At 64.8% G+C, this 12,397-nt stretch overlaps 1 protein-coding gene across 8 annotated transcripts in view; it reads right to left on the minus strand.

Moving 5' to 3' along the window:
- Positions 1-298: 298 nt before the first annotated feature.
- Positions 299-12,397, minus strand: part of SEPTIN9 (septin 9) — a 121,206-nt gene continuing 109,107 nt past the window's right edge. For 7 of the 8 annotated variants that reach the window (XM_037064599.1, XM_037064612.1, XM_037064590.1 and 4 more), the window contains 9 exons: positions 7,481-7,672; positions 7,056-7,187; positions 6,607-6,688; positions 6,226-6,363; positions 5,892-6,009; positions 4,996-5,091; positions 4,677-4,773; positions 2,127-2,178; positions 299-1,185 (listed from right to left, as the gene is read on the minus strand). In XM_037064599.1, coding sequence (XP_036920494.1) covers positions 1,056-1,185; positions 2,127-2,178; positions 4,677-4,773; positions 4,996-5,091; positions 5,892-6,009; positions 6,226-6,363; positions 6,607-6,688; positions 7,056-7,187; positions 7,481-7,672 — 1,037 coding nt within the window. In that variant the 3' untranslated portion in view covers positions 299-1,055. Of the gene's footprint in view, positions 1,186-2,126; positions 2,179-4,676; positions 4,774-4,995; positions 5,092-5,891; positions 6,010-6,225; positions 6,364-6,606; positions 6,689-7,055; positions 7,188-7,480; positions 7,677-12,397 lie in introns of all 8 variants that reach the window. The other variant, XM_037064621.1, reaches the window with a different exon arrangement.

Below are 12,397 nucleotides of genomic sequence, written 5' to 3' on the forward strand. Positions count from 1 at the left end.
CGCACTCAGGGCAACAGGAAGTCAGGCTTTCCCAGCCTCCGCCTCCCCAGGCCGCAGAGCAGCCAGGCCAGGCTGGGGAGGCTGGGTGCGCAGCTGGGGTGGCTGCCTGGGCCTTAATTTAACCAGAGCATCTTGGGCCCAGTGGGTGTCCAGACGGACAGATGGACGGACACACACAAGCACATGCTCAGTCACATGGGGCAGGCACCGAGGCCACTGGGACCACTGAACATCCAGCATCAGCCCACCCAGCCTCCCCCTCCCTTGTTTCGGGCACCTGCCTCCCTCAACTGCCTTACTTGCTTGGACCTTCCCAAAATTCAGTGGGTGGGGGTGCGTCTCTTTTTTCCCTCTGAGCCCTCAATTGAATCCCAGCTAGGGGGACAATGGGGAGATGAAGACACACCTCCTCTCCAGCCGGTCCCCATCTCCCATCCAGGGGCCGGCTGGGAGTCTGCAGGTCAAGTGGACGTCTGTGATAAAGGCACTTTCTGCTCCGGGTGAGCTCACGGGCTGGTGGGCGGGTGGCGGCGGATGGCCCCCCCTCCCCCCGCCACCTCTAAGCAATTGGCAACCTGTGCCTCGTGGGATGAGCTCCTCTCCCCTTGGTGGGGGCCAAGGGATCCGAGGAGAGCTCTCTGGGTTATGTGGTATTAGTCCCGGCCCACGTAGTGCAGGAAGGAGACCGGAAGGGGCTCCGGGTCTCCACCCCCTGCTGGCTCCACGCCCCTGGCACAACCCTGGCATGCTCCAGGGGCTGAGACGACGGCTGGGGGTGCGGGGGTACCAAGAGCAGGAGGCTCCTCCTGCAGCCCCCAGGAGCTGGGCCCCAGGTCGGGGTGGGCATGGACTCAGTGGGCCCTTGCCCGCCTCTCCCAGCTGTGGTCCAGCCTTTCCCAGACCTCAGGCATGGCCAGTAATGATCACCTTTGGGGGATTCGTTCTCTCGTCCTTGGCGGTGCAGGGCAGAGGATGAGGAAAAATGGAGAAAATGATAGGAGAGAAAATGGGGCAAGTGGGCGGGCTGGGGGGGCGGGGTCCTGGGGTTGGGGGGTCTACAGCTCCTGCGCTTCGGGCTCCTGGTCCTCCACGCCATTGGACACGTTGCTCTCGTGCAGGCGCTTCACTCGGTACGCCTCAAAGTGGATGCTGCTGGTGATGTCTTTGATGTTCTGCATGTGCGTCCTGGGGGCCGGGAGAGGGTGTGGGTGGGAGGGGCACGAGGTGGCAGGGCAGCGGAGATGGTGCTGCCCTCGCTCGGCCTGGCCCAGGACCCCCGCTGCTGCCCTCCCCACCCCCAATGCCCCTGCCGGGCTCCACCAGTGGGTGATTCAAGCCCAAGCTCAGGCGGGCTGGCCTTGCGGGAGGGGCAGTCTCTATGGCAACCCCAAACCTTCTCAGGACCTGTGTTCTAACGTGTCCCCTCTCCTCTGTGTCAAGCCTGTGGCCTGTCCAGGGACAGGGGCTGGGTGCAGACACAGAGGAGGGCAGGGCTGGGGTGTCCCTCCACCAGCTGGGAAGTGCCAGACCAGAGGCCAGCAGTGTGGGCAGGGGCAACCACAGCCCCGCCGTTCCACCCGGCTAGTCCTGGGCTCAGACCCCTGCTCTGCCTGATCGATCAGCAGGGCAGAGAGGGCAGATGTGGGGAGAGGGTCGGAAGAGCCTGGGGTGGGTGTCCTTCCTCAACCAGGCTCCTCCAACACACGTCCCCAACCCGGAGTCCCCAAGAGATGCCTCATCCCCAATAGCCATCCACCTGCTGGCAGGAGCCCTATGTTCCTGGACAGGAGCCCCCACCCTCTGCACTGCACCCAGAGGAGAGTCTACTCCTTGTCTGGGCTCAGGGAAATCAAGGGGAAGACACAGTCAGGTCAAAGGGTGGGATGGGAGCTGGGGAGACGCTCCGCCCAGCGCCCGGACTCCTGGGGCCCTGGATCTGCGGACTCACCCCGAGTGGAACTCGGCCCTCCCCACCCAGCGGGCTCAGGTGGCTGCAAAGGGGTTTCACTTGCTTTATTCCTAGAAGGTGTTTCAGAAACGGGGCCCCCAGGCCCGCCCCAGGGAGGGCAGGCAGACGGTAGGACTGCGGTCCCAGCCCCCAACCCCCGCATGGTCCCGGCTCTCACCTGATGAGGAGGTCCCGCAGGTAAGCAAACTCACAGTGTGCAGTGTTCTCAACTGAGGAGGGAGACAGAGGGCTCTAGTGGGGCTGGGAGCCCCCCGCCCCCCCGCCCCTCCCCCCCCGCCCCAGCAGCTCGGGTATAAAGACAAGTTTGGGCAGGTGGGCAGGGACAGCCACCGCTCCGCAGGTGAGCATGGGGCCCCTGGCAGGCGCCAGGCGCTGGGGAGGCTGTGGTGACAGGACTGATTCAGCTCCCGCTCTCCAGAAAGTTCTGGAAAAGCAGGGAGATGGCACAGCAACCAGGCCAAGACTCAGAGAGAGAAACAGAGAGAGGCAGAGAGAGAAAGGCAGAGAGAGAACACCAGTGTGGGACAGATGCTTCCTGGCCTCGCTGACCCTCGGTTTCCTCATCTGGGAAATGGCAGTAATAACTGCCGCCCACTTCTCAGGGGTGTGAGAGGACGGAGTGAGGCACCTGTGAGTTCCGCCACACTCACCTTGCTCTGGGAAACACTGCAGGTGCTTTCTACGGAGGGGAGATGCCTCAGGATGGCGGGGGACAAAGACGGAGTACAGGGGAGGGGCAGGTGCACAAGAGTGAGGCAAAGCACCCACACACTCGCCCAGGGGGAGCACGGAGCAGCTGTTCCAGGGTGGGGCCCACAAAAGGCTGCAGGGAACACAGGGACTGCCACCTCACCACCGTCCCTACAGCTCCATGGGGCTGCTGCTTTCAAAGACCCCAAACAGGAGTCGGTGGCACCACGACAACAATGCACAGGGCACGAACGGGTCGGACAGGGACACCAACGGGAGCGGGAGCGAGGCACAAACAGCCTCGCTCACTTTCCAGCAAATCCTGTTTCCGTTACCGGCTGCAGGGTGGCCACCAGGGGGCAGCAGACGCCTGTCCATCTCCGTGCGGCCCTCCCCCACCCCTCCCAGGTCCCTCCCTATTGCCTCTTTCTAACCCCAGAGATCTCCCTCCAAAACGTGGCTTCATATAAAAGGTTCTGAACAGCAAGACTCCAGGAAAAAAGGAGATGAAGGAGGAGGGGCCAAGCCAGGCCGGGCTGAGACCGCCTCAGTGGACAGGGAGGTGAGCGGCCTTCAGGGACACCCCAGGGTCAAGGCCCCTGGACAAGGGTCAAGGCCCCTGGACAAGGGACACCCCAGGGTCAAGGCCCCTCCGCATCAGGGCAGATGCGGAGACACCCAGCCTGCACCCTCCGCCAGTCCTACGTGGGCGCCTCTCCACCCTCCCCCAGGATCCAGCCCACGCTGGAGGGCCCACAGGCTCCAGAGCCGGGCGGGCTTTCTGGCCCTGCTGGGAGGGGCACACACAGCTCTGGGTGCTTCGAAGATTCAACGTAAAGCAAGCCGGCCGGGGGCCTGCTGGACACCCAGCAGTTCTCATTAGTGCCAGCTTCTTAGAGCATTCTGCCCCCCAAGCTCCAGTGCTCCCCGCACTGTTTCTCATCTCCCCCAAATCTGGGCTCGCTGTGCCCACTTCATGGATGGTGAAGACTGAGGCCCCAGATGGCGGAGACAAGAACCGACTCCAAAGAGCCAGGTGGGGGCTGCAGAAGTGGCCTGGTGCGTTCTGCTTCCTTCTCTACCGGGCCTTTCAGCCAAGAAGCAGGGAGCAAAGTGGCCTGTTTCAGCCTGCCCTCCCCCTCCTCCGGTCTACACAGGGAAAAGCGGAGGGGAGAAGAAAGGAAATGCCTGGGTTCACCCCACCTAGGGGGGAACCACCATGGGGGGGTGGCACTGTGTCCCCCCAGATCACGCCCAACTGCCAACCCTCAGCACTGTGGATGGGGAGTCATTTGGGGAAAGACCCATGGGCCCTAGAGCCAACAGCTGACGCCTTCCTAAGGGCGGGGGACAGACACGCAGAAGGCTGAGCCGAGAGCAGGGGTGCGGCCACACGCCGAGGATGCCAGGCAGGGCCGCAGCCGCCAGGAGAGAGGCCCGAAAGATTCTCCCTCGCACGGATCCGAGCCTGCCCACGCCTTGGTTTTGGACGTCTGGCCTCCAAACCAGGAGAGAATGAGCATCTGTTGTCAGCCACCCCATCTGTGCTGATGTGTCACAACAGACCCAGGACACCATGCCGTGGAGGCCCTGAGAATGTGTGTGTGTGTGTGGGGGGGGGGTGGCCCGGCACCTGGGGGTTCTCAGGGCTGGGCAGAGCTGCAGACCAGCCCTTTCCTAGGCCCAGAGGGTCCAGCCTGCCCAGGGCCACACAGCTGCCAGACTCAGCACTCAGCAGCGCCCATGTCACCCCTCCTCCCTGGACACTTCCACATCCGTGAGGGACCCAGGTGGGGACACAGCTCTGTCAGCCAACGGCCCCTGAATGGATGACTTGCCCCCTGGGTTATTCCTTGGTGGGCCCCTCCCGGTGGCTGTGTGTGTGTGTGGGGGGAAACAAGGGATGAGGTTCTGAGGGTGCCCCCCAGGCCTTGACAGGCAGCCCTGGAGTGGGGGGCAGGGGTGGCGTCATCATGCCAGTCTGTGCGGTGGCCCCGGGTGCAGGCTGGGCAGTTACCTTCGATGGTGCCCCACTTGGTTTTCCTGCCGAGGATCCGCTTCCCGTTCACCTGGTACTCGTGGTCGCTGCCCACCACGGCGAACGGGATCATCTCCTGGGGGAGGGCAGGCAGCGTGGGTCACGTGTGGGCCCCGGGAGCAGCGTCTGAGCGTGGGGCCCCAAAACTGAGGCCCCTGACCCGGGAGGGCCACTGTGGACACTCTGCTCCCGGCCCTGCCAGTCCACCCCCTCCCCACCTTTCCTCGGACCCCCGAAGGGGCAGGGAGACCCCGCCCACACCCTGCACCAGGACCAGCATCCAGGACAACTCACTCACCCGGAACTTCTCGTTCACCAGCCGGTCCTCCGCGTCCTCATCAAACTCCTTCTGGGGGTACACGTCAATGCCATTGGACAGCAGGTCGGCGGTGATCTGGGGACCCAGAGAGGAGACGTGTGGGCACCGTCCAGTGGCAAGCTGGACCTGTGTGGTGCTGCCTGCCCTTTCTGTCACCTCCAGCCCCAGCAGCCCCAGACTGGGGCTGGCTCTAGGGCGGGCTCTGGAGAGCCTGTGACCTTGATATTCTCCAGCTCTTGTGCCTTGAGTGGAGACCCACAGCTGCCCAGGGACCTGGGTTGCTGTCCCGGTGTCTCCCAGCCTCCCTCTCCAGTTCATCACCCTCGGGTGGCCGAGCCCTTGCTCACACTGAACTCTACCAGGCACTCCTGTCACTGCGACCTCAAGTGCCTGCCCAGGTCCTGCCTGCAGCCCAGCGCACACTTGCTTGCGTCCAACTGTCACCTCCCTTTGCAGGGACAGGCGCCCACACAGATGTCCAGTTGACACATCCCTACAGACATACCCCCCTGCCAGGGGGGTGTCCTCCCCAGAGCATGCTGGGAAAACCCAAGGCACCTGGGGCAGAGGCTCTGCAGGGGGGTGGCTAGCACCGCGGCTTTTGGGCTCCCAGGTGGCCCTGACATGGCCCTCGTAGAAGTGGCGGCCCCGGGCGGCCCTCCTGTTCACACCCCTCCCTACATGGCCGGTGCCGCAACCACAGCAGATGAGGAAGAGGCGGCCACCTGTCCCCTGCACGGAGCCTGTCCCATCGGTGGAGGCCGCCCCTTTCTGACTTCCTCTTCTACTTAACAGAAACCTGGCATGTTGTGCCTGACCCCCCAAGGGCCTGGCTCCCGCCCGGGGCGGGGGCAGGGGCAGGGGCAGGGCCCTACCCGCTGCTTGAAGTAGACCCTCTCCTCCAGGGTCAGCGTGTCGGCCTTGGCGATGACTGGAACGATGTTGACCACTTTGCTGAGGCGCTTCATGAACTCAATGTCCAGGGGCCTGAGGCTGGAATGGAACGAGGGTGAGAGAGTGGCTGGCAGGACAGAGACAGGAACGGGGACAGGAACAGAGACAGGATGGGGGAGGGGGCGCAGGGAGTCACCCGCCTCAGGCCCGGATGGGGTTCCGGGAGCACCCAGAGGCCTGGTCTGGGCTCTCCACGCCCATGCAGGGGTGCCGCCCCCGCCCGCCCCCCGGCGCACAGCCACGCAGGGCACGTACGAGTGGCCGGTGGCCGGGATGAAATACAGGCAGCAGTGCACGCGCGTGTCGGGGATCCGCTTCTTCCTGTTGATGTTGACCTCCTCCTGCAGGTACTTCTCGTACTGGTCGTTGATGAACTTCATGATGGGCTGCCAGCTACGGGCAGGCGCCGGTCAGCCGCCGGTCAGCCGGCACGCAGCTCCCGCCGAGCTCAGGGCCACCCCGCCCCCGCCGGGCCCCCCAGTCCCAGAGCCCGGCGCACGTGCCAGGGTGCGAGACCCTGAGCGGGGATGAGCCTCCTCGTAGACCCTGACCTTGGAGGTGGGTGGGGAAGGGCAAGACTCGCGGGGCTCAGCAGCGCCCGTTCACGGATTTCCGCCAAGCTCCCTCGGCCCTCACCAGTTCTCGTTGTTGATGTGGTCCCCGAAGCCCGGCGTGTCGATGACCGTCAGCTTCATGCGGACGCCCTTCTCCTCGATATCTGCGGGGGTCACAGCACCCGCTGAGCTCAGGGGCAGGCCCGGGACCGGACTCCCCCGTGGGCTGGGCCCTGTCTAGTACAAGGAGACCCCGCAGCCTGGCCTACCCCGCCCTAACGAGGCCCACTGGGGCGCCCCAGAGTGACTAGCGATGACACCCCAGTTATGCCAGGGACACAAGAGCCACCACCACAGAAGTCCAGCAGGGGCTGGTGGCACTGACGCCCATGATTTCCGGTGGACAGCGCGGTTGTCTCTATGAGTCGGCTCAGGGGTCCTGGAGAGCTGGCCCCTCACCTGGGACCCACAGCTAACATGCCCAGCAGAGTGGCTGCGAGTCTCTGGCTCAGGGCCCTGGCCAGCGCTCACCGTGTGTGATGGACTTGATCTCGATGGTCTTCGGGATGCGCTCCTCCGAGGCGGGCTGCTGCACCGACTTCCGGCTGATTTTGGATTTGAAGAGGGTGTTGATCAAGGTGGACTTCCCCAAGCCGCTCTGCCCTGGGGAGAGAATGGGCTGTCAGTGGGGGTCGGTGGGGCTCCGGTCAGGGGTTCACGGGCCCTGTGACTCAGTGAGGCCGGGGCACCCTCCTCTCAGTGGGGGCCCAGGGTCAGAGAGAGCCGGGCAGTGGTCCGGCTCCCACAGTACATGGCTGGACCCCAGGCCTTCCAGCCACGGGGGCCCACCAATCCCAGGCAGGCGGGTTCCAGCCCCCTCCTGAGAGGGGCTGGGACCTCAGGGGCAGCCTTCGCCATCACAGAAGCGGAGACTGGGCCCGGGGCGCAGGGCTCACCGACCACCATGATGTTGAACTCGAAGCCCTGCTTCATGGCCTTCCTGCGCATCTGCTCCAGGATGGAGTCGATCCCCACGTAGCCGAAGTCCGCGGGGGCCTTCTCATTCCGAGGGGCAGGGGCCTGCTTGAGCCCGGCATCTCTAGGGGCGTCGGCCATGTCGCCAGCACAGCCGGGAGCCGCCTCGGTGGCTGGGGAAGGAAGAGCAGAGGTGTCAGGCTACCCGCAGGCGCCCGCCAGAGCCCGCAGAGCGCCACCACAGACCCTCAGACCTGTCTCTGGGGCAGGACTGTCCCCTGACCCCCACCTCCCCACCCCCTGAGCTTTGCCCTGGAGCACCACTCACAGGACAGTGCCTGGGGTACCCAGTGGGCCTCTCCATCTCCCTCACCTGCCTCACAGACACCCCGTCTCCTGCTGCAGCCTGCAGGGCCTCCGGGCCCCGCGGGGCGTACAGCCTGGGCCAGGACAGAGGCGAGGACAGCCTGTGAAAATGGAGGCAAGGCACCAGCGCCTCCACTCCCTGGGTGAGGGAGTCCGCCCTGCCACTCCTGGGTGAGGTGGGTTCCATCCCACGTACCCGCTGAGAGCCCTGGGGCGGCAGGAGTGCCCGGTGGGGTCTCCTGGTGCTGAGCCCTGCTCCCTGGCCTGGCCGTTCTGGGGAGAACAGCGCCCAGGCACCGCCCCACCCCGCTGGGTCCAGGTGGCCACTTCCTCTGCCGGCCCCACCGCACGGCCAGGATGCGGTTCTGCTTTCAGGCCAGCAGCCAAACAGACAGGTGGGGCTGAGCTCAAAATCTCAGGCCTCTGCCGTCTGCAGGTCAGCGCCTTCCTCCTTTCTGCAGCCTCTCCGCCCCGGCGGCCCCGGGGACACCCCTGGGGACCTGAGGCGTCCCACTCCCGCGGAGGACCTCTGGTTTCTCCAGCTGCACCCTGAGCTCAGGGGTGACCACAAAGTATGTCCTGACACCCTCTGGAGGGGCTGGCTGGTTCCCTGGGCTTCACCCCTGACCCTGCCCTCCAGACCACCTGCTCTTGCCCGGCCTCGGGAAGGCCAGGACACCGGGCCCCAGGCCGGAAGGTCGGCACAGAGTTTTAGGAAACTGCATGTCCACTTCCTGGGGAAACAACTGACTCTGCCCCGGCGGGCCCAGCGACCCCCCCCATGGCCGCTGAATCTCCACTGCCCAGCACCCCACCGCAGGAGCGAGGACAGCAGGGCTGGCCCCCGCCCCCTGGCACCCAGGCCTGCCCGGGGCTGCGGGTGAGGAAGGCGCCAGGACAACCGGCCGCCCCGTTCCAGACACCGGGCTGGTCCCTCGTGCCCGTTTCCCAGGAGTCCCTACCTCACAGAACTGAGGGGCCGAGAAAAGAGGAACACAGGTAAGAAAGCCAGGAGTCCCCAGGGCCCACGCTGCCCACCCCGAGGCCAGGGAAGGGCGAAGGACAGCAGGGGGACCACATGACCACCCAGGACCCAGAAGGGGGATGAGAACCGCCACTTGCCGGGGCAGCCGCCTCCCTCCTCGGAAACCCTCTCCCGGCCTTGCTGCTTCCAATAAACAAAGATGAGAGCAGCATCTGGCCCCCCATGTGGCTGCCGAGCAGCTTCCTGGAGACAGACACCGGCCGCCTTGTGGGGCAGGGCTCCACTCTGCCCACGTGACTAAAAATTGCTTCCATCTGCCAGCCGGGAGACATTCTCCAACCCGCCTCCACGCACCCCTCCATCCATTGGCCCCTCCTGGGCAGGCCTGGGGGGTGGGGAGACCCCGAACCGCCCCTCGCTTCCCCGCACATCCCGGGAGCAGCCACTGGGCCGCAGGCACCACATCCACAGCAGAAACCCGAACCAAAGCAAACATCCTGCCCGCGGGGGCCTTGCCAGAGAAGTGATGATAAAAGCCCAGCAAAGCCCCCTCCTTCCGCCCAGGCGGGTCCGCTCTGGTCTCCCTTGGGGGCCCCTGGTGGGCACTGTCCATTCTATGCACCCCTCCGCAGCCCAAGGGCACGCTGACATGAGTCTGGCCACCAAAAGCTGCAACGTGAAAACGGTGGTTGCAGGACAGAGTGTGGACGGTGCCCTCGATGAGGGAGCACTGCATGGGACAGGGGCCGCAGCCCCCAAGGCCACTGTGTCGGGGAAGCAGCCCGGCCGGAGGGGCTGGAAAGAACCCCACTGTGCTGTGAGTGCCGCATGCTCGGGGGACAGCCATGGTCCGGATGCTGCACTCGGGCCTGAGCCTCTTGTGCCCAGCGCTGCCCGGAAGTACCCCGTGAGAGCAGCCCCGTCCTCCCCCGGCCAGGGCGGCCCTGCGGGCAGCAGGCCAGGCTGAAATGGCTCTCTGCAGGTGCCCCTGTGAGTCCTGGCCCAGCCCCCTCCTTCACCACAGGCACCTGCTGGGGGCCTTTTCTCAGGATTTGGGGCAGGGGAGGGGGTCCTAGAGCAGGGAGAAAAGGGAAGGGGCAGAGCTCCCCCCCCCCAACCGCACCCCTGAACAGTGACCTTGTTCTTCTGGTGCCTTTGCAGGGGCTGGAACTCACAGCCCAAGCCAGCGCCATCTGAGGACATCTGCTCCAAGGGACACACACTGACCCCACCCCAGGGCTTGCCAAGGATGATGGGATTGGATCGCTGTCTGTGGCTCGCTGGGGCTGGGGCTGTGGGATGCCTTTCGGGGAGTTCACGCTGCAGCACAGCCCTGAGGCCGCCACAGAGTGGGCTCCGCACAGCAGGCTGGCAAGGCGTGACCGGAAACCGGCACCCGGGGACCCCTTCTCTGCCCGCCGTATCCCTGCCTGTCAGCGTCCCAGCAACAGCCCCCAAGTTCCACCCCTACAAACCTCAGCCTCACCCCAATGCCTCTGTCCGCACTGGCCCTGCCGACTCACCACCCACAGCGACCAAGCAGAGAGCAAGACCCACGGGGCCGCGGACACTGCCAGGCCATCCGCCGGGCCCACCCAGGGAGCCAGGGTCACCTAGCAGATCCAAGACGCTCGTGGTGGCCAGACGTCAGGGTCCCCGGAGCATACGGGCGGCAGGGACACCCCCAGACCACCCCCCCACCGTGGGGTCCCACCTGCCGGACGGTCTGCCGTCACTGTGCAACAGGGTGCGTGGGGGCGAGGGGCCCAGGCAGCTCTCTGTGCGCAGGCGCCCCGGAGGCCCCACCACTGGGTCTGAGACCCTGACCGGGACATGTGGTTCCAAGGACAGGTTCCCTATCACCTGCGAAGGGGCCTCTCAAAGGGGAGCAAGTAGTGCTGGGTGGGGGGGGGGCAGCGACAAGAGGGGCCCCTCCCTTCCCTCCCACCTCACTGGGTGTGTGTCCAGTAGACCCCGGCCCAGGGTCAGATCGGCCTGCCCTCCCTGCTCCCTTGAGCCTGCACCCCGCTTTCCAGTGGTCTCCAGAGACAACTGAGTAATGCTCTGTGTCCCCCCACACGTGAGACTCAGGATGCCTGGTCCACCACGCCCGCTCCGGGGGAACTGGAGAACCAAAGTGCTTGCTGAATGAAGACGCGAGTGAGCAGGCAAATGAACCTCAACGGGCAGTGTTTACCGGGCCCACTGAGGGCCAAGCGCCCCTCCAGGCACGGGTCCCGGTCACAGAGCTCACTCGAGGCAGGATGTGAACCCAGGCAGGTCCCACGGCACTGCGGAAAGGTCAAAGGAAGGGCAGCTTCCCCACTGCCGAGACCAGAAGGTGCTGGAAGCTGGGCAGGGCCCCCACAGGTACTGCCTGGGGCTGGGCCCATCCAACTGGAAGGGCATCAGGTCTGGAGCCCCAGACCCATCAAGAGACATTGGCATCTTCATCTCCACAGCCTCTAGGAAAAGGCTGAGGGACACCAAGCCTGGCCGGAGCTACCAGGCTAAGCATGGACCCCGGACCCCAGGGGCCTCTCAGGGTCGGCTCTCCCAGGACACAGGTGCTGACGTAGGCGAAGCCTGGCCCACCTGCGGCCCCAAAGCTCCCGGATGGACCCACATGGAACAGACGACCAACATGCCCATCTCCTCCTGAAACTCCACCTCCAGGAGGCTGCCCAGCTGAGCTGACGAAACCCACGGGGGCCTCGAAGAGGACGGACTCCTCGCTCCTGGTCTACGTGGCTGGGTGGGGGGAGAAGCTATTGTGAACCGACTCTGGGAATGCAGGGGAGGGCAAAGGCAGGCATGCACCGGGGCTGGAAACCAGAAACCCATAGAAGACATTCAAGAAACGGCGGTACACCAGGACGGTGGCAAAAGACCCCGGGGTCCTGGCGGACCAGGCCCGCCACCTCACCGACTCACTCAGCAAAGGTTTCTGGAGCACCAGACCCAAGGGGGGAGACACGCGCCTGCGGTGGGTCTGGATGGAGGCGGCGAGAGCACACGGGAACAGGGAGTCCATTTATTCCGGGGTTTCCCAGACTTCCAGACAGACTCGCAGTTGTCCCTTCCACGTAAGAAACCCGGTCTGTCAGGGGTTTTGGTGTGCGTATCATAAACCTTTTTTAGACGCGGTCAAAGAGTAAGGACTCCTTCCCTAAAAACACAGGCACGTGAAGAGACACCACAGATAAATGTGGACAATTGGGGGGGTGGGGATTCATCAGAGGACCCCTAGGTCCATGGACCTCAATTAAAAAAAATCACTTGGTCTGGTAGGAGCACAGAATTTATCTGTGTTACCTCCTTGCTGTGCTGTTAGGGACACACACGAAGCGGCGCAGGGCTGTGGGCAGAGAAGGGAGAAGGAAAGTTCCAGATGATCAAAGGCAGAAAATTCAGCGGGGCAGCCAAGGGGATGAGGGGGAAAGAGCTGAGGCTGCGAACGGCCGCCCCCCGGGCCCCGAACACGGGGGTTGTGCCCTGCAGACCGCCCTGTCCCTCGGGTCCCCATGACCCCATCCCAGCCACCACA

Source organism: Sturnira hondurensis, unplaced genomic scaffold, assembly GCF_014824575.4.
Source record: "Sturnira hondurensis isolate 20B ecotype Veracruz unplaced genomic scaffold, ASM1482457v3 Scaffold0001221, whole genome shotgun sequence".
NCBI classification, from domain to species: Eukaryota; Metazoa; Chordata; class Mammalia; order Chiroptera; family Phyllostomidae; genus Sturnira; species Sturnira hondurensis.